The following is a 20,150-nucleotide window of genomic DNA, read 5'->3' as shown; positions in this document are numbered from 1 at the left end:
TGCTCTGATGGACTCGTTGCCAAAGCAACCTTCGCATTGGCCTGCAGCCAAGTCCATTTCAGTCCATTTCTTTGGCCTTCGGTATGCGTCTTATTGATTCAATCATGGGAACAACAGCAGCCTGTTCTCTGTGTGCGCCTCCCACCCGGACACGAGTGTAATGTAGTAACATATCTCAATCCCCTCTGCTCCGCCCCGTTCGCTCATTGGCGTCGCGCAAGACACGTCAATGTCAAGGCTGTTAGAAAATGTGATTGTGTCCCTGTGTCACGAGTGATGGATAATTTGCCCAGAGTCTGCGACTAGTGTCTGACACTTTGTCATGCACTTGTCAACCGACAGAAAGTACTTCTAAATTCATAAACATTGATTTATACAGCTGAAGACGCCCCAACTACTTATTGCCTTAAGCATTTGCAGCTACTTAAGAATTAGTTTCATGTAGGTTAAAGGTCCAATAGAACTTTATCAATCTCAATACGATTTCATTCAAGATCTGCGCGATGAGCGGAATAAATTTGTTATAGTAAAGTCTGCTATTGTCATATATAACATAATAATTTATATATACACAACTTTAAGAGTAAGTAACATGAATTCAGTGGAAAATTATATCATAATATATTAGCTCTTTCTTAGGCGAAGATCTTGCCCTTTTGTCTCTGAACTCAAGCCTTATATAAGTCCCACTAATATTAGCTAAGACCAATGAAATATTTACAAAAAATAACTATGTACCCTCCATAGACTACAGGGTATCATCTAGTCAGTCACACTCAACTGTCAGTTGAGTCGAGTCTTTAATAAAGTTTGACTGGCTTCGTTTCTCATTTCGCATACTTTTCTTGGCAGTTGATTATGTAGACCAACCCCAGAGCTCACTTTGAGCCAAACTAATCTCGCAGGTGCTCTACTTTATGCCAGTACATGCCTACATCCGACATAATGCGCCAAATGGCTAATTAAGAACTGCAGCAGTCGCATTTGAATTCTTGTCGTCCCGATTACTAGTCATAGCCATTAGTCGGCAACAGGACACAGGACACGGGACACACGACTTGCGTGTTAAATTATTGTTGGGCATTCACTTGATTATGACATACAGCCACACACAGACACGCGCACACATACACCCACACACACACACACACACACACACATGCATTCTCTGACATATACACACGTAGACAATTAGCCAAAGGCGTGTCCGCAGACTTGGCCTTTGTTGTGTTTTTTCCTTCTATTTAGGGTCTTTCTTTGAGTTTCGCCTAGTTACGTCTGATGGCAAAGGTTTCTTGCCAAGTTAGTTACCTCAAATTAAATAGCAATCCACAAAAGGCAACAAAAAACTGCTAACTGCAGCAATAAAACTTCTATATAAGCCGAGACGGATATATAATTAATTGTGTTTTCATACAAAAACTCTATTTCTAATCAATTGAAGTATGTATATATATAAGATTAGGTTAGTTAGCGAGATGATATAGGGAATCTGTACTGCAATATATAAAAATAAAAATACTTAAATAAATAAATAAATATTTACATATATAAAGAATCTCAGGCATTCCAATTAGTTTTCCATCAAGAGAAACTACTCAACTGCATAATACCCGTTCCAGGTTCGAAAACAGTTAAGTTTTATTCGGATTAGTGGTAATCATAGCTAAAGGTATATATTTTTTAATTGCTCATAACCTACAGTTATCACTAATAAAGTTGAATTGACTTGTGCTCAACAGACAGACACACATTGCATTCACGGTAATATGCTCTTTACACTTGGTCAGCGAGTAACATGATTATGTAGCAATCCTACACTCTACCACAAATATCTCTAAGCAAAATGTTCCTTGCTAGTTTGATTATAATTAGATGAATTCCGCAAATATTTTGGAAATTTTACGCAGCAGACTTTTAGAGTAGCTCAAAAATAATCACGAGCTGGACGCTTTGCATGGCGATGAGCCTATTTTTGGACTTGGATTTGGGGTCAAGAGCTGGACAAGTGGTGAATCACAGCCAGACGACATAGCATTCGCATCGCATCGCATAGCATCGCATGACACCGCAACGCCAGCCCCCGCGGCGCATTGTATTTAAAAATTGAATGTATTTTCGTTACTGCCGAGTTTGCCGGGTTGGTCGTTGGTTTTGGGGCGCAGCGAGGCTGCAGTAATTCGCATTGATTTTCATTCGAGCCCATCCATCGATCCGACGGGCTACTGTTTACTACTAAATGAGACAACTAAGTCTTTATCCCAAGCGCGAACTCGAACTCCAACTCGAATTTGATTGGCGCTGAAATACCTGCGAAAATTGTTGATTTGATTCGGGCGCGTTAAAACTTTTTAATTAATTGCCGCGAGCCCCTAATGCTGCTCTGCTTGCTGTACATATCCAGCTGGCCTGCGTGTCTACGGATGTGCAAGTCTTGGCTAGTAGAGTTTGGTTTCCATCATTTTGTTTGGCAAATGTCAAACGTGACCCAAAAGTTGTTAGCTCTTCCCTGGCTCCCACCGGACGTGACAGTAATAGGTCATGCTTGATTCGATTCGATTTTCCTCTGGTTGGCCAAACAAAGTTTTTATTTGATTTTGATTTGATATTTTTTATCGCCAGAATTTTTGGCAAACAAATTTATCTACAAGTCCGTGTTGAAATTGTTTACTTTTTATGGTTTTTAGGTTAACCAAACTTTGCATTTTGCCAGAGGATTCGTAGGTTCTCAGAATACAGAAATAGACACAGTACAGAATACAGAATGCTCGCTTTATTTAAGCAAATTTAATAAATTTTTAAATTACAACTAAAATACATACTTTAAATCCATATTATCTCCAGCTACTATACTTCTGAGTAGCAATTTTTATATAACTAAGGTTATGTGTTTAATGAGTATATCTATTTATTTTTTGATCATTTCCACTATTGTAAGATGCTTTTATCATTTTTAATTCAATTAATTAAATAATATTTTGCATATAATTATTACTTTATTTGTTATGAGTATTTGTAAATTTATTACACAGATTTTACTATCCTTCACATTACTCACTCCATTCTGTTATTAACTTTCGTATATTTATTTCACATTTGTATTATTTAATAATTGAGTTTTCGACAAGCTGCTTAGCTGGGCAGAATTCAATTTGTCAAAACTTCACTAATCAAATTAATTTGTTTAATCATACAGAGAATTTGAATTTCAATTGGATAACGCGCTCACAACATTCGGCAGAAATCCTGCGTGCACAGTCGACATTATTTCAAAATTCTTTGAAATAAATTCAATTTGAACCAATTAACACCTTGCGAGCCACAGAAAGGCAAACTTCAAAAAGGCGCGCTTCGCTCTGGCAAGCACACTTCAAAGTTATTTGAATTTAACTTTGGTGACGAGGCAACGCGTCGTATATTCAACTTCCTGCCGCACTGCGACGCGTTCTAACGGCTACTGAATGACCGTTCGGCGTTTCGCACGCCGACAACCAAACAACGACGACAAAGATGACGACAAAGACAACAGGCGGCAATATTTGAAGCAACAAGCAATTGTTCAGGAGCGGCTCGCGGGCTGTCCCTCATAGTAAATGATGTCCATCATTTGTTCAAGTACTGACATCATCTTTATATTTGATGTTAGCGTTTGTTTGGCGACGTGTTAGACGCACAATTAAAATGTCTGCTTAATCAAATAAACTGTTTTATCTCATCGGCCTGTTAAAATTCACGAAGCCAAACCACCTGTTAACAGAAGCAGCGAGTCAACTGCTAATGAACAGCGTTGTTGTATGACAGCTTTTGCTGCTCACTGTTAGCGAAGCTCTCATCCGTTTCTGTTGCATACTTTTTAAAATCAAATAAATATCCATATCTACTATACATACATATATATGTATGTATATAAATTAACTTTATAACGCATAATTTTCATAATAATATTAATAAAGCTTATTATTCGCTGTCTGTGGAGATCCATGTGTTCCTCAAGAAAGCATTTTAATTAGCCTTCTTCTTATACCTTTTTTAACGTATTACCTACATATTCAATAATATAGAACTATTAAATATTAAAATATAACCCAACATTTTCGAATATAATTAAGTATAACAAAAACTTTTAAATTATGCGTTATTTTTTAGCAGTGAAACAGGTATGTTAACATTAATATGCTTTGACCGGCCGTAATGAATCTAGTATTTTTTCGGTAACGATACCGATCGTTTTTGAATGCAATGAACAAGTTCCACCACTCGTCACAGGTAATAATTTGGTTTTAGGATGAGCACTGTCATAAAAATTTTTGCGCCATAGTCGTGAACATGATTTTATGCAAATATCCATTTCTTGGATTCTATGTTGCGCGCTTCAACCCTCAAAATCTCTTATAGTTTTATGATATCAAAAAGAATGTAATTTTGAATAAATGGGCTTAGAACACCGCCTGTGCATGCCCCGATTAATTATTAATTCTAGTTGTATTAACACACAAGATTCACACATTATCTGGAATTTAAACATGATTCCCCCTTTTCACTTTTAAGTGACCAATGTATCTTTCGAGGACTGCCCCATCTTTTATTATATGTCACTGACCTACAGTTTAACTATGCTGCTGGCCTTTGGCCCTTTTTCCTAATGTAAGGCGTCGGCTTGGTATTTTTCTTGGCGACCTTTCGGTATATTTGCGATTGCAGTTTGCGGTCACACTGCAACTCATTCTTTGAATCGAATTCCTCGCCACGCCACGGACGGCCACTACGTAAGTGTAAAACTAAAATGTAATTTTGAATTGCGTAAGAGAAATAAATCACATGCTCCATTAAATAGGAAATTTGTGTTAAAAATTTTAGTTTTCGTTGAATTGAAAAAATGTAAGCTTATTGTTCCCAACGAGTAACCGATGATATTTAAAAGTGCATGACACATTATGTAACTCAGAAGTATACAGCGAACGCTGTGAAAATTCGCTAATCGCGCAGAAGCAGATTTAATTATAAAACCCGTTTCTAATTTTCTACTCTCGTAATTTTTTGCAGTTTGATCACAATCGCAGACAGTAAAAGAAGGCAATATGTTCTCGTCTTTTTTTCAAACCGCAAAGAACTCGCCATTCAAGACGCCATTCAGCCAGGCTCATTGCGATGACGGAAAAGTTAACAGTCAGTTGTCAGTTCAACCAGCCGTAGGTCAGCAATCTGGCCCCGTCGTTGGACGACAAATTGCGGCTGCAGCATCAGCATCAACGGATTCCTGTGAGTTCGGCAGCAACAAATATTTTGCTCTGTGCGGTATTGGTGGTATTTTGAGCTGCGGCACCACGCACACATTCGTAGTGCCATTGGATTTGGTCAAGTGCCGTTTGCAGGTAGATCCTGCCAAGTATAAGAATCTAATCCATGGCTTCAAGGTCACAGTAGCCGAGGAAGGTGCTGTAGGTCTAGCTAAGGGTTGGTTCCCAACCTTGATTGGTTACTCTCTGCAGGTAAGTGGCTTAGCGCTTGCATAACTCAAGTAATGTTTAAATTGTTAATATACATTGCTATTTATCTTAGGGTCTTTGCAAGTTTGGCTTTTATGAGCTGTTTAAAATCAAATACGCCGATATTCTAGGCGAGGAAAATGCGTATTTGTATCGCACCTATGTCTATCTGGCTGCGTCGGCATCTGCTGAGGTATTTGCTGATATTGCACTGTGTCCATTTGAAGCGGCCAAGGTTAAGATTCAGACAGTTCCTGGATTTGCTAACACATTCCGTGAGGCAGTACCAAAGATTCTAAAGGAGGAAGGCATCACAGGTTTTTACAAGGGCTTGGTGCCATTGTGGATGCGTCAAATTCCATATACCATGATGAAGTTTGCCTGCTTCGAACGTACTGTGGAGCTCCTGTATAAGTGAGTACGACAATCTATATATATTTTTGAATGTACTCACTTTTTATTTTATTCAACAGGTATGTTGTACCCAAGCCCCGTACAGATTGTTCAAAGGGCGAGCAATTGGTAGTTACCTTTGCTGCTGGTTACATTGCTGGTGTCTTCTGCGCCGTTGTCTCGCATCCAGCTGATGTAGTCGTGTCCAAGCTGAATCAAAGCAAGGGTGCGAGCGCTGGAAGCGTTGTGAAGTCGCTTGGCTTCATGGGCATGTGGAACGGATTGACACCACGTATCATAATGATTGGTACACTTACTGCCTTGCAATGGTTCATATATGATGGCGTTAAGGTGGCTTTGGGCATTCCTCGTCCTCCACCACCAGAGATGCCCGCTAGCCTGAAGGCCAAGGAGAAGAGCAAATAGGTAGCTCATAATTAAAGAAAACAATGCAAGCAAAAGCTATAAATTTTAATTAAGTCTAATTCAAATGCAAGATCAACCCAATAGTATAAAACTTGACGGCAATCCAAACCCCAATGAGCCGAGGATAACATACCGTACACAACTTTAAATAACCATACCTGTGCATTCTATTCGCGTTTTACGTATATATGACTTCAGGCTATTACACGTTCCAATGATACTAGCTACAGATTTTCACAATGATTCCAAGAAAACTAATTATTTATCAAAATGACCTAACTTTGCATTCCAATATACAGCATTTACCTTATAAGTTCTGATATGTGCACCATTACACGTACATATCATAAAAACATTTATATCCATTTGTGTGTTCTTTGTTCCATTTCAATGATAATTACTGAGTTACAGGTCTCAGAATATGGTATGTAATAGATAAATATAATTCAACGCTTAATTGTCGCATAGAAAATTCCCCCGACACTGAATAAACTAAATTAAAAATCAAACAGTAAACATTTGAGTATGGTTTTCGTCTTTGTTTACGTGCTTTGCAGTTACGAGTTGCATAAACGAAACGCAGTTCGTTCACTATATTAAACAACTCACATTTCAGATAACCTATGAACTTAACAAAAAATGTTGCTGATACATTAACATGTTTCGTTGGATGCAACGATGTCAGTTTTAGCTTAAATGCAATTGTTAAAAGTCCACGTAATAGGACTTATTTAGTCTATTCAATTCTAATCTATTTAAAAAGTATTTATTGTAGTTGAAATAAACAAAAATATAAAACAAATAAAAAATCAGATTTAAAAAATACTTCAGATGTCAACTCTTGCACTACAACAGACGCGGCATTTGGGGCTTTAAATATTGAAAGATTTATTATAAAATTCGAAGGTATTCATGTCCGGTCATTTTTCAAGAGGTATTATGTGGTATAGCAAAATGAATATACACATCTTTATCAATACGCATAGAGAGACAGATACCGACCAGTCGGAATGACTATATGAATTCGGCTATTCTTGCTGTACATGAATTTATATAACAAATATTGTCGTATTTGTTCTTAAGTATTCAATTGCGATTATAAAAATATCTGAACTTTGGTATGGAATTGATTAGGACATTTCTTGAACGAATCTACTTCAGCTGTTCATTATATATTTTCAATGAAATTGAAATGAATCAGCGGCGACAGACAAAGTCTAGAAATAGTATAGGTTCCGAAACCTTTTAAATAAACACAACTTAGATTTATATTTTATATAATTTATCTTTAATCAATGAAAATAATTATGTAACATATTGGGTCGATGTATCATAATTTCACTGCGTACATATATTGGGTTGTAGTTGGCGTCTGTTAAAAACTAAATAATCATTAAGTTTTCTAAAAGAGTTAGTTTGCTCGTCAGCTGTTAAGAAGCCGGGAAGGGTTTGGGTACTTAAAATTAAATAACCTCTAAGCACTAAAGCTAAATATTTTTACAAAACTAAACGCGTAGGTAATGTATAAATGTATTTAACAGGCAATTTTCTGGTGCATGATATATCTATATATCGTATATACGCATATGTATATATATGTATATACGGTCTATGTACAAATTGCTTAATTGCTGAGATTCAAAGTCGGGTTGACACGCATAAAAACATTTAGAGACACAGATCATTTATTATATGTGATGTTTCGAATCATATTTTGATTTGCATTTCGTTTACGCTATTATTTTATTTTGTATATGAGGACGTGTTTTCCTTAACAAGCCATTTCAGTCTTAGAGTTTCAAATAACCAAAATAATAATTAACAAAAAAATCATATAAATTTTTCCATGCAAAAACTTAATTACTAAATTTGCATATATTCTTTTAGAGTTTTAGAGTTGTATGCTTTTGTTTTTGTTTTGTTGCTTTTCTGTTTCTTTATTTGCATATAGACAATTTCGAAACAATGGTTTGCTAGGATAACTCACGCTCTGATTTATAGCTCGTTTTTCACTATTTTTTTTTTGTATTTTTTAAATTTATTTTTACTTGAGCTGTTATGTTTTTAAGCTAATATCAGTTTATATGGTAGACAATCACACAGGCATACAGGTAAACATAAAGTACAGGAAATTAAAAATTGATATTGATATCGTGACACAATCAAACGTACTACAAAAATATTTTGGGGATATGTGTATGGGTTATAAGGATATGGATCTTGAAATTCAATGAGCTTCTTCCTCTTCTCTTTCCGTTTTTTGCTCATTTGTGCTTAAAATTAAAAGTAGTTTCTGTTTGATTGTACGTAGAGAAAAACTCAAGTCAATGGCACCTTACCAGATTCTGGCTTAAGAAAGGGCTTGTGGGAGTGGGCGTGGGTGTCGTGTGGTACGATTATAAATGATGAATGAAATCCAACTCAAAATTGTAAAATGTAATGCCCAGAGGCAACTTCTAGGGTGAAATTTGCGTGTTTGGTTCAGACACAAATCAAATTCCACTCGCAACTGAATCACATTGATCTCAGTGCCCGATGCAGTCACAGACCGGCTCAGCTATACAATTAGCTTGACCTTCCATACTAAATTTAACTATATATACATATATGCTCTACCAATATGGCGTATTTGGCTCCTGGCTCCAACTATTCTTCTGCTGGGCTTTGGCAAGTGCATCGGTTAAGGTGGAACGCATTTGCTGACTGGAGCTCCGATTCTGACCCTTATCATAGGGCGACAGGGCATTGTAGTAGAAAGGCGACCGTTTGCTGATGGTATAGTTTTTACCCTGTTAAGAGACAGACATGTAATTTGAATCAATATCATCATGGTGTGGACTGAAGCACTTACATCATTGTTGTCCCAGAATTCCTTCTCATTTGTGCGATAGCAAATGCAGAACTCCAGACGCTTGGAGGATGGGGGCAGCGTGATCTTGAATGAGAATGTATCGAAGACAACGTGGGCGCAGGTGGCAGGGCCGTAAGCCCTGGCAAATGTGCAAAATATGTCCTGTTGGCTCTTCCAGTTGTCCCAGGTGACGCGCACAATGACTTCCTTCGTAAAATCAATGTTCCTCACCTTGATGGTGCCCACCACAATCGATTCCTCATCCTTCACAATGACATTCTCCAGCGAGACAAAGTCCCGTTCAATCTTTTGTCTGTTGGCCAAAGTTTGAATAAGTAAATTTTATGTTTTATTGACAATCGCCTTGTGCTTTACCTAAATGTCAAATAGTCAGATGCTGGCTGCTTGAAGTCCACGGTCCACTGATCTGGCGGATGCGGACTGACCAGTCCCTGTGTGATCTGCTCCAAGAACTTCATGCTCCAATATGGTGGCACGTTCGAGGGCTCGGACATGACGCGCACCTCCGTTAGCGACAAACCCTCGTCATCCGCAAAGATCACATGTTTTTTGCGCAAGTGACTGCAAAAATAGAGAATTCGATTAAAGAGAGTGAACAAGTGAATAAGTTTGCTTGTGCTGCAGCTATTTGCTTGACATTCTTCTCAAATGTTGAACTAATTTTACGAGAGAGAGTCAGCCTTGAACCTGTCCTTATCAGCTCTCGTGTTTCGGACCCCCAGTCTTTTACGATTATTATTTTTATTTTTATTTTTATGCACTTCAGTTTATTGTCTTTAGATTTCATATTGAAACTGCGACGTTGCATTTTTTGGATTGTGTTTATTTATTTTTAGTTAATCGATGTTTCAATTTGACAAAAACAAAGTCAATTGAGATACTTTTTGGGTACATTGTGACCTGCCTTGGCAGGGAATCGAATCTAATCGGAAGCTGTCACCGCCCATTGCCAGTAAATTGGCATTTAAACATTTCGTTTCTTTCCCTATTTTAACAAAAAGAGAAACATTTGAGTTTGTATTCTGTGTGCCAGCCTTGTATATAAAAAACCTGCTTGTTTCGGGTCTATCAGCATTATTTGTATTTCTTTCCGCTGCACAATATAGCGAGAAATGTGATGTTTTTATTTTGGAATTTTGCGTCACAATTTTGTAGGCCCACACACAATATATATGTGTATATACACACACATATATATGTTTATATATATAAGTATATATAGATGTACATATATTGTGCTATTTTGGTTTCCATACAAATAATATACGCCCTAGCCAGGTCGGGAGCAAGACTATTGAATGTGTCTAGCAGATGCATTAAAATATATTACTTTATGGCTGAAAGGCAAAATATTTGCACGGTATTTGGAGGTAATGAAGACATGCCCCTTTTTCGAATACCCCTTAAGTGGGCGAGTATCCGTCGACTTCGATTTCTACTTTTACAAACGGAAGATATATGTTTATATATATTATAAAAAAGGCAGGTCTATTGTCACGATAAGATTAATATTTATCAAGCAATTTGTTAGGCGTTTGTTTTGCTATATCAAGGTTTGTAATTGAGCAAATATTAAATAGAGCAAATTGCGTCGACTTCAAATATTGTGCATTTCACACAATATGCTGAAAAGCTATTAAACATTTTTCTTTTTTAATGAATAGCAAACAGAGTAATATGGTAGGAATATGTTTGTTTGCCTCTCTGTCATTCTTTCTCTCTCTCTTTCTCTTTCTTTTGGCTAACAATTGTGACTATTTGCTTAGTTAGCTGAGTTTATTAGTCTGACGCCAATATCAAACAGCCGGCTGTTCGAGCTGCCAACATTTGCCGCTCGCTCGCTGATCACGCGTCGAAGGCGTGTGCATTAACCGCCTGCTGCATTTTCTTTAACAGGTTTTTTTAAAACATTTTTTCACTCGAAGCTCGGGCGATCGATTCGATCGTTCGATCGCTTCTACTGTGTGGGCCCGCTTCGATAGCATGTCTCGTTTTTTACGTGTTGCCGGTGTCAACTGCTGAATTTGTGGCTACGGCGTTGTCGCATATCAAATTTTATAGATTATAAATTTTCCAATTTTTCACATTTTCCGTGCATTTGTGGGCTGGCTTCAGCTGAGGCCGCTTTATAGGCCAGCTTGAGGAGGCTTGAGGAAGCATTGGACATGTAAACGGGTTTACATTCCTTTCTTGTTTTCTTCCTCTTCTCGACTGCACTCATTTACATATCCATATGTCTGTTCGTATTACCCCAAAAATAAAAAATAAATTCATATGGGTCCGGTTTGAGTTCGGGCCCAATAAAATAACTGCTTAATATGCACTACACAAAATGGTGTAAAAGAAACAAGTTTCCAAAAAGGGTTTACGAAAGCACTTCAACGTGTAGAAAATGATAAGACAGGTATTTCATATATATATATATACCCTCATTTCCCATAGGTGGCTCAACAATCCTTAGATCGGCTAAACAGAGATATGTATGAATATGACCCTGTCAAATATTGCGTCCGATGGTCAGTCTGGCGACCTTTACATGCAGCCTTGGCTGTGTCTTGAACCCATAATTACCACAAGGTGGTTCCGTCTTTAATGTCTCTTGCTCTCAGTTTTACTTACGCAAACTGCACAGAGCTGGCAGAAAGCACACAAAATTAGATATAACGTGGGCGACACAATAATTAGTCGAAATCATAAATATATAAAGAAATATATAAGACATATATAAATATATATATAATATGTGTAGCAGAGCTTTACATCCATTAAATACATTTACAGATTTCATTTTTGAAATCTGTTCGATGCTGAAGCGAATCTCAACACGTGATGGGCTCATGTACACTCTATCTATAAATATTCACTGCGTACATCTACATCTTACATTCCCATGTAATTTATTTATATATAAACAGAGACACATCAATGTATGTGTATTTTGAAATATACTTTTTATATAGCCGAAAGATCGAAACAGCGCAATTATCACATTTTTAGTTTGTGGATTCTGTCGTCTATTTAATGGCCTTGGCTTGACCTGGCTGGCTGCCTGGGATCTCGTCTGTTTTAGTGAACTAATTAAAAGTGTGGCATGTCTTGACATATTCGTGGAAGGAAGTGGAATTCTGATTGGTGAATGACAGCATAATTAATGAGTGAAGGAATCGGCACAGTTTAAGAGCGTTCGAAAGCAAAATAATCAATAATAATATTTTGCCATTACAAATACAAAAATGTAAATTTAAGTTAATGCATTTTTATGAATTTTACTTAACTTATATCATCTCGCTATGAAATAAGTTTATCAATAAATAGATCGGCAAATTGAGCTACAAGGTCTTCTTTAGAGATTTATATTGAAAGCAAGAAACATGCCAAGTTGAATTGACCTAGAAATGTCTCTGAGTCTCTCAGTTTTGCCATGAGCATAAAACGATAAATCGATAAATATCGATTTGTCAATGCTTATCAGAGCCTACACATCAGAAATTACTGTCAACATATTTAGTTTAGTTTCGCCCGGGTATTAGCTAGTCGCATACTCTAGACTCCATCAACACTTGCAGTAGATGTAATTAGTGCAATACGCAATCGCAGACACACACTCACACAACGTCTTACTAAATCATGTGTGTGTCTGGTTTACATTGATAATAGCTATATGCGCATGAGTGTGCGTGTGTCGCCATAGCTTTTAGGTGATATCAGCTGGTGCTTAGACTCGTCTAGACATGGCCTCACCAAAAATAAAATCTCTATAAAATGCGCTCAAACTGAGGCGGGGCTGCGCCTTCCATTTTGTATTTTTAGCCAGTTTTTAAAATGTCAAATTCAAGTGCATTGCGAGTGGAAAACGAAATGATATAAGTATGTTAATATTTCACAAATAAAAACAGTCGGTGACCCTGAGAATTGCTTTATGATTAAAGATGGGAATGACCAGATTTGTAAACTCTCTTCCTCCTCTTATCATATTTGAGGTTTACTGCCAGATATCTCGAGTATATATTTGAGATTAGCCCATGTCATGATGTCTAGTATATCTACTTTTTTTGTACTTTATGTCAGCGTCATGCGCTCGCTATGACGTCTATAAGATCTACTAGAGGTCTGCCAAACGTAATATTTTGATTTGTTTGTGTTCGGGTTTTATTGAGATCTTGCCAAATTGGGTACAAATGATTTGGTAGCGTCTACTTTTATTGCTCCTATTGGATTTCACTTTTAATCAAACTCGCAGTTCACATGCTGCCAACCGCAATCTAGTTCAACTTGTGGCTGAGGGCGTCAAAAGTAGACGGCGCCATTAGGATGTGACGTCAAATGGACTGAGAGTCGGATTACCTGGGCATTATGCAATCTATATATATTCAGCTTACCTTTGCTTGCAGTTGGCAAATCCATCTAAATCGCTGCTTGCTTCTGTAGGCTCTTCAGTCACCGTGGATGCAGAATCTGTGATTGGGATGCTGCAGATTTGATTGGCTTTGTGCAGGCAGGATTTGCGGCTGAGACACGATTTGGGCTGTGTGTTGAGCGATGGGGCAGAGACCATGCGCTCCAAATAACTTCGGCCAGAGCGACTGCCCACGCCGAGGGGCGTGCCACCTGTCTTGGTGGGCAGCTGCTGGCCCTGGGCAGCATTGGATGCGTTGTTGACCATAGCTTTGGATGCCAGAGTTACGGCTTGAGGGCGGCAATAGCGCGAGCTTATGCTATTGGGCTCGTCATTGTAGCTGCAAGCAGAGCAAAAATCACGAATTTTTACATGAGTATCTGCATATGTATATACTTTTGTATGGGTTCTTAAATAATCTGCGCCTTATAGCAGCAATCGTACGAGCTAATGGCCACGCGGCTCTCACGTTTACTTTCTTTTTATCAGCTTGATAAGGTTGTCTTTATTCTGGCTCCGTCTTTTATTTCAATGAGATAATAGCATGGCATTGTTCAGATGCCAAAGTATGCACATAAACATACCTATATACTACACTATCTATAAAGAAATAGCGCCAGGCTTCGGCTTTGGCTTTTTCTTTTACTATTGATAAGCGCAAAAGTTGTGGAATATATTACGCACGACCTCTACACTTGATTTGAATAGTACCCCGTGGATAGGTTTCTGTATATATAAATATATACTTATATATATACAAATACGTATATACATATTTACATATGCTTGTGTCTACTCAAATTTGTTTTAGTCTCTCGCTGTCATGATTCATCATAGAGTTCTAATTTTGGAAGTACCATGGGATAGAATCCAACTGTTTGCAATTATTCCGTTTTTTTTTGCTGATTCATATCAGAAATTGTATTTTGACTAGACATAGGCAAACTATAAAGTCAATGCCTGATAAGCGACTTTTTCTGTTTTTCCATCATTTATGAAACCAAATTTAAATTGGCTGATTGCCAATTAAAGTTGGTTATCATCCGTGTTATTCCTGAACAGATGATAATCAATTTCATTTTAGTGCCAATTAATGACAGCCGAAAAGAGTTCTTGTATAATAATATTAATAATATTAGTTACACCAATTATAGTAATAATAACAATTCTGTTCTTTAATGAATTCAGAGTTCATAAATCATTTGTATTGATATTTATCACATCTTTTAGTTGAACTGAGATATTCAAATTTTTATTTTCAGTAACTGCGTAGGTCTTATCAGGCCAGTTTCTATTTATATTGTTAACTATATGTTTTTCGGATAATTTTAGAATTTTTATTATTCATATTTTCTGATATATATTTTTATAGCTACTAAAAAATGTCAGCTGATTGATGCCATAAATGTGGCGCAGCAAATAAAGCTTCTAGTCGACGATCGAGCATGATTCGAAGCAATTGCTTCAACAGACCCCTCCAACAGACGTGAACACCCAAATTTCTTTCATAATTCTCTTAATTTTTTCTTTTTCAAGCGAAATTCTCACTGTCAACTTTTGCTCTCGAAATCTGGGCGAAAAATAAAAGTTTGTTTTGATTATGCCATTGCCTTGATATTGAATGCTGTTGTCAACCAGCGCAAAGCTGAAAATATTTTTGTAGTTTTCGGGACATATGTACTGAGTCTGTATCTATCTATATGTATAACCCCGTTAACTTGTTTAACACGTTACCCGCCTAGCTCTGTTGCAATATCTGATGACATAAAAAAGCTGTTGTGTGTCGCTGATCCGACCTCAGTGATACTTCTATGTATTGTATAAATGATATATCAATATTTATCCATATAAATAATCAGACAGAGACTGAAAGGTAAACATCGTCATTTACACTAAATATATAATGCAATCGCTTCCATTGTTTATATTGTATTTTTGGAACGAAGGTATTTTGTAACGGCTTCATTGAGTCTGTCAAAGCTGATACGTAGAATCCGTAGCCTATTTTTAATCGAAGATTAAAAATATAAATATAATATATTTTATACACCATTTTCTTGCATTTTTCTGTTATCTTATTGTTTTTCAGTTTGGTATTACTTTTTTTTATTGTAGGTCTTATTGATGTCATAAATAAAATCGCACTTTTTCCAGTTCATTATTGATTAATGTTCGTTATGTAATTTAATAAATATTTTAGTCTTGAAAGGAAATGAGTTTTTATTTTGTAATACACAATTTATCAGAGATTTACTTAATCAGTATAGCACCAAGACACGTAGACAAGTCTTGCACTATATCAGAAAATACTTTTCACTATCTAATCATAAGAAAAATTCCAGAATTGATATATTTAAGACGTGAGGTTAACTCGAAGTTGGAGAAAGTATTCACTTGTGGCTTTTAAATAAAACGGGAATTAATTTAAGGTGTTGCTATACTATTTATTCTCAAAAAAAAAAAATAAATAAATAAATAAAATAAAATAAAAAAATTAAATAAAATATAATTAAAAACAATTGAATTTTGATTCGTTGCCGAATCTCGTGTATTCAATTGAATTCAATTAGCCGACCCAATTTATTTTAGAGCCCCAAAATATGTGTCTTTTGTGTGAAACTTACTTTAGTGTTTGACGCTGATGTCCGCTCATATAGTCCGTTAGGAAACTAACGGGTGGACTGTGACTGAATATGGGTGGACTGTGGGAAATCATTTTATAGATGGCTCTCTCTATAGATCTCTAACAAGGAACTCTGATTGATTGTAATTAGCAGCACGGCCTGTAAAATTAGAACAGAAATTGATAAGGTAAGCGAAATTGTTGTGAGTCTTAGACGAAGCGTAAAATGTTAATTGGAATTAGCTATAAACAAAATGCTTGACTGCGAATGTTTACATAAAGCTATTCTAATTAGGATTGCAATGGAAAATATTATTTCTAAACAATATTTGTGTATACATTCTGTTTATGTTTATGTGAGCTGATCAATATTGATATTACTCCGAAAACTAACCGTTGCTTGTTTTATGACTTTGTTGTGTGTTGCGCTCTCGTTCCTTCCCTCTCTTGCTCTCTTTTGCTGGCGCTCTCCGCGTCAGCTCTTTTTCTCCGTTTATATATATATCGATCTCTGTGTATTAAGGAACTTTTTCTGATATCACTTTTCTTTTTTGGCCCAACTTCTTCTTAGAGATTTCTTTTCATATGTGCATCACGCGCGCTGTTCATGGGGTTTGGCAACGCGCGTCAGACAATGAAATTTTTGGGTTGTGTAAAAATTGAAATTTCTTATTTTTGTTAAAAATTGAAAATTTTAAACACACAGGCACACACAATTTTGGCAGCACCGCACAAAACAAAACGACAAAACGGATTAGCAATAATTTAAAATTATTGAATTATTTCCCCTATTCTTTTTGAAGTAAGAATTCGCGCGTTTTTCTTCTTAAGTTATATATGTTATGTTATGTTATTTTTAGTAATTTATTTGTGCTTTCAACGACACGAGCAATTAGGACCGCATCGCGTTTTGTTGTTGCCAGTTGCACTCCGACTGTGAGTACCGTTCGCCTCGACAACTCAGAGACGAATAACTGATGTTGTTAGAGCACCCGCCGCCAAGACTGGTGGTTGTGCCGACCCAACCAACCACTACGATCCCAGAGAGCGTTGCTATCGTATGCTCTGGAAGGCACTCGCTCTCTACCGCTCTCTAGCTCATTAACTCTCTGTTTCTGCTTCAGCGTCTTCCTCTGCTCTGTGGCCCTCTCTCGCATTGTCCGTTATTCTCGCTGTGAGCGTGTGGCTGCATTTTAATGATAGTGCAGCAATAGTTGCTGCTGTTTTTTGTTATTACTGTTGTTGCTGGCGTTCAGTTTAGTTTAGTTTAGCTTCGTTCGTTTGGATTGACAACAATTTTCGTTAGGCTTAGGCGCAGCCACAGAGGCAAAGTCACTCACTCAATCTGTCAGGCTGAATGGACATGATCAGCGAGCAACAACGATCATTAGCTCGTGCGCTCGTTTTCGAAATTTTTGTTTTATTAATAAATGCGAATACTCGTACAACGTATTCACACACATCTTTACACATTTAGTGGTTATGTCAAACAACTTTCCATATGATCAACAGTGCCTACGTCTGTGATTTTAGCCAGCTGTTTTGCCTTTTTTTCAATCCATTTCATTCCCTTACTCTTTCATCCTTTCCCAGGCCGATAAATAAACAAAAAAAAAAAAAACAAAACGAAAACTCACCGAACGAGTACCCACTCAATCGCTTGAGTGTCCACAACTACTTGCTGGCGTTTCAATGGTTCGAGTGGATTTCCTTTGTAAGGTCTGGGAGATTATATTAGGCTGGCTGCAATCGTGTAACCCGAACACCTTTACAGCCTACGCTTTTCTTTATGCAATTTATGTTTGTTTTACGTTGTCTCTGTTGAGTCGACAGCTCTAAATCAATTATGCTTTTTGGGGGGGAATTGTGTAAAAGTTGTCGCTATGTAATCTCGCCTTTTCATCGACTTTCTCATGCGCTACGTTTAAATGCAGACGGCATATTGATTGTGCTACGTGCATGACACAACTGTTGAGTGCTTAAGATGCAACAAGGCTACAATTTAAATTACTAAATAGGACAGTGAATAAATGTTATAGCACTGCCAAAAATCAGACTATAACTGAATAGGACTTTGTGTTGTTAAATTTAAAATATTATTGTAGAATATTGAAAAGTAAAATTCTACATTAAATTAAATATAATGCGCTTAAGTCACAAGCACTTTTTCTTTTTGTTCACTAGAGCCAACTGTTGAATCATTAAATCCCATTAAAATCCCATATCAAGTGACTTAGGAGCGTTTCATTTAGTCAGTTGTAGTACCCACATCATTCGTTGCATAGATGACGACGACAACTCTGTGAAATTTTCGACGTTCTCTGCCACGCATCGTCGGGGACTGAGTCTATTTCATGTTGCAGTGCATAGAAAGTGGCTGAATGTGTGTGTGCTTGGTTGTGTGTGCGTGTGTGTGAATTTGGTGTATGGCGTGCGTGACTCGTTGACATTCAGAAATGGCGGCCTAGGTCTTAGTCGTGCCTAGGTAGTCGACGAAAATGCTCTCACAATGCGTGATCTTTCAAGTCTCTAATGATAATGCAGTTTTTGTGTGAGGGCCTTAACAAGTTGTTTGTTCAAGTGTTTCGATTGATCTGTTACCACTGTGCCACTTTCGTGAGGTGTCACACACGCCGCTCCAAGTCCAAGTAACTTATTTGCTTTCGAGCCCCACAGCATCAGCAGTCAGGTTTCAGAGTGCACAAGCCGGCCGGCTAGCTGGCTATCTAGCAAGCTAGCTAGCTGTCTGGCACTTGTTCACCTAGTCTCTTCTCCTTCCTGACCACCAGCCGATCGCCTTGACGGAGAGCCGGTTTAACGACGCATCGTTTCTGGAGTCGCATGTTGCGTTTTTGCCGGCCACTTCATCAGCATTCGCCTATATACCATTCCCATATGCAGGCAGTTCTCCATCTCCCTTTATCTCTCTCTCTCTCTTTCACTCTGTCTTGTGGTGCAGTGCCCTTTGAAGCGTTGGCCATGTGGCAGTCTACGGCTGCCTCGGTTATGGAGTACACTTGAAGCTCTGCAAATCTCATACATATATGATATAGCAGCTGGCTGTCTATTTCTGTTATATTTTTCATACATGTATGCGAAAAGACTCTTAGCCGCGCAGCGGATGTGATGCATTATTTAATAGACGACTTTCCATTTTTGGCCTGCGTGTGGGACACAGATACACTTGATATGCCATAGTACACATGATATTAGCTTAAAACTTGTTTAAATACTGTTATTATCAGAGCTTTCTAACAGGAGACAAGGAAGAGGAAAGTTATTCCGATCACCATTTTAGAGGGTAATTTGTCAATCAAAGACTATCATAGTCTGATCATTAAAGTTTATAGATGGAATATAGATTGAATGGTAATTAATTTTGAAACAGTTGCACATTGCGCTATGTATCTGTATCGTACATAATATTATTCGCAGAATTCTAATGTACTTTGGTATTGATATATGATAATATTTCAAGCCAGGTAACATTCGCTGACTGCGTGAAAGGCAACCATTAACCGTTGTTAACACACATTTCTTCTCTGGAATCAAAACAAAAAGCACGATTTGCCCTGGACTGAAATATATTAAAAAATAATGTCCAAGTTGTCTGGCAAAGGGTCTAGACCCGAGCGGCCCGGCCCAACAATATGCTGATGAAATCAACCGAGCTGTCAATATCAGCAACATCAGCGGCGCCATTAGTGAAAAGATTATCAGCGATTACGATGTCTATAAAAAAATGGGCGTACCTAGAGCTTGTTCGGCTTGAAGTGTGTAAAACTGCAACGTATACTCTACGGCCGGCCGAAAGTTTAAATTTAGAAGCGAGGCGTGTGACTTGACTTATCAGCGCTTATCAATGTAGGCAGAGGAATCAGGGGTTGAGATGCTGATAAACTGCGCAGCATAAACTAAACACAAAATTCATAAATATAGCTGCATTTATTTTTG

The 20,150-nt window shown here is 37.4% G+C and overlaps 2 protein-coding genes across 4 annotated transcripts; one reads left to right on the top strand and one right to left on the bottom strand.

The window, feature by feature from the left end:
• The first annotated feature begins 4,673 nt into the window (after nt 1-4,673).
• On the top strand, nt 4,674-6,817 carry LOC111599776 (phosphate carrier protein, mitochondrial). Of its 3 annotated transcripts, none has more exons than XM_023315538.2 (4): nt 4,674-4,766; nt 5,044-5,489; nt 5,560-5,900; nt 5,960-6,305. In XM_023315538.2, the coding sequence occupies exons 2-4, from the start codon at nt 5,079-5,081 to the stop codon at nt 6,303-6,305; spliced, it is 1,098 nt and encodes a 365-aa protein (XP_023171306.1). In that variant the 5' UTR covers nt 4,674-4,766; nt 5,044-5,078. The 3 variants fall into 3 exon arrangements, with proteins under 3 accessions (XP_023171306.1, XP_023171307.1, XP_023171308.1); XM_023315539.2 differs by lacking the exon at nt 4,674-4,766 and adding an exon at nt 4,801-4,878; XM_023315540.2 differs by lacking the exon at nt 4,674-4,766 and having other exon boundaries at nt 5,079-5,489; nt 5,960-6,817.
• A 1,501-nt stretch (nt 6,818-8,318) lies between these two features.
• LOC111599855 (protein phosphatase 1 regulatory subunit 3C) lies at nt 8,319-16,892 on the bottom strand. Its single transcript, XM_023315673.2, has 6 exons — nt 16,591-16,892; nt 16,198-16,356; nt 13,557-13,913; nt 9,532-9,738; nt 9,157-9,469; nt 8,319-9,094 (listed from the first exon to the last, which is right to left on the bottom strand). Exons 2-6 carry the CDS (start codon nt 16,287-16,289, stop codon nt 8,918-8,920), a joined length of 1,146 nt encoding a protein of 381 aa, XP_023171441.1. The 5' UTR covers nt 16,290-16,356; nt 16,591-16,892; the 3' UTR covers nt 8,319-8,917.
• Between the last annotated feature and the right edge of the window lie 3,258 nt (nt 16,893-20,150).

This window comes from Drosophila hydei, unplaced genomic scaffold, assembly GCF_003285905.1.
Source record: "Drosophila hydei strain 15085-1641.00,03,60 unplaced genomic scaffold, DhydRS2 tig00000001-arrow-pilon, whole genome shotgun sequence".
In the NCBI taxonomy this organism is placed as follows: Eukaryota; Metazoa; Arthropoda; class Insecta; order Diptera; family Drosophilidae; genus Drosophila; species Drosophila hydei.
This window is presented reverse-complemented; position numbering and strand designations above follow the sequence as displayed.

Coding starts and splice junctions, on each gene's coding strand:
- LOC111599776 (XM_023315540.2), top strand. CDS start 5,079: ATGTTCTCGTCTTTTTTTCAAACCGCAAAGAACTCGCCATTCAAGACG. Junction 5,490..5,559: donor TGATTGGTTACTCTCTGCAG/GTAAGTGGCTTA, acceptor TATTTATCTTAG/GGTCTTTGCAAGTTTGGCTT. Junction 5,901..5,959: donor ACTGTGGAGCTCCTGTATAA/GTGAGTACGACA, acceptor TTTATTCAACAG/GTATGTTGTACCCAAGCCCC.
- LOC111599855 (XM_023315673.2), bottom strand. CDS start 16,289: ATGATTTCCCACAGTCCACCCATATTCAGTCACAGTCCACCCGTTAGT. Junction 9,739..13,556: donor TTTGCCAACTGCAAGCAAAG/GTAAGCTGAATA, acceptor CTATTTTTGCAG/TCACTTGCGCAAAAAACATG. Junction 9,470..9,531: donor TCTGACTATTTGACATTTAG/GTAAAGCACAAG, acceptor TTTGGCCAACAG/ACAAAAGATTGAACGGGACT.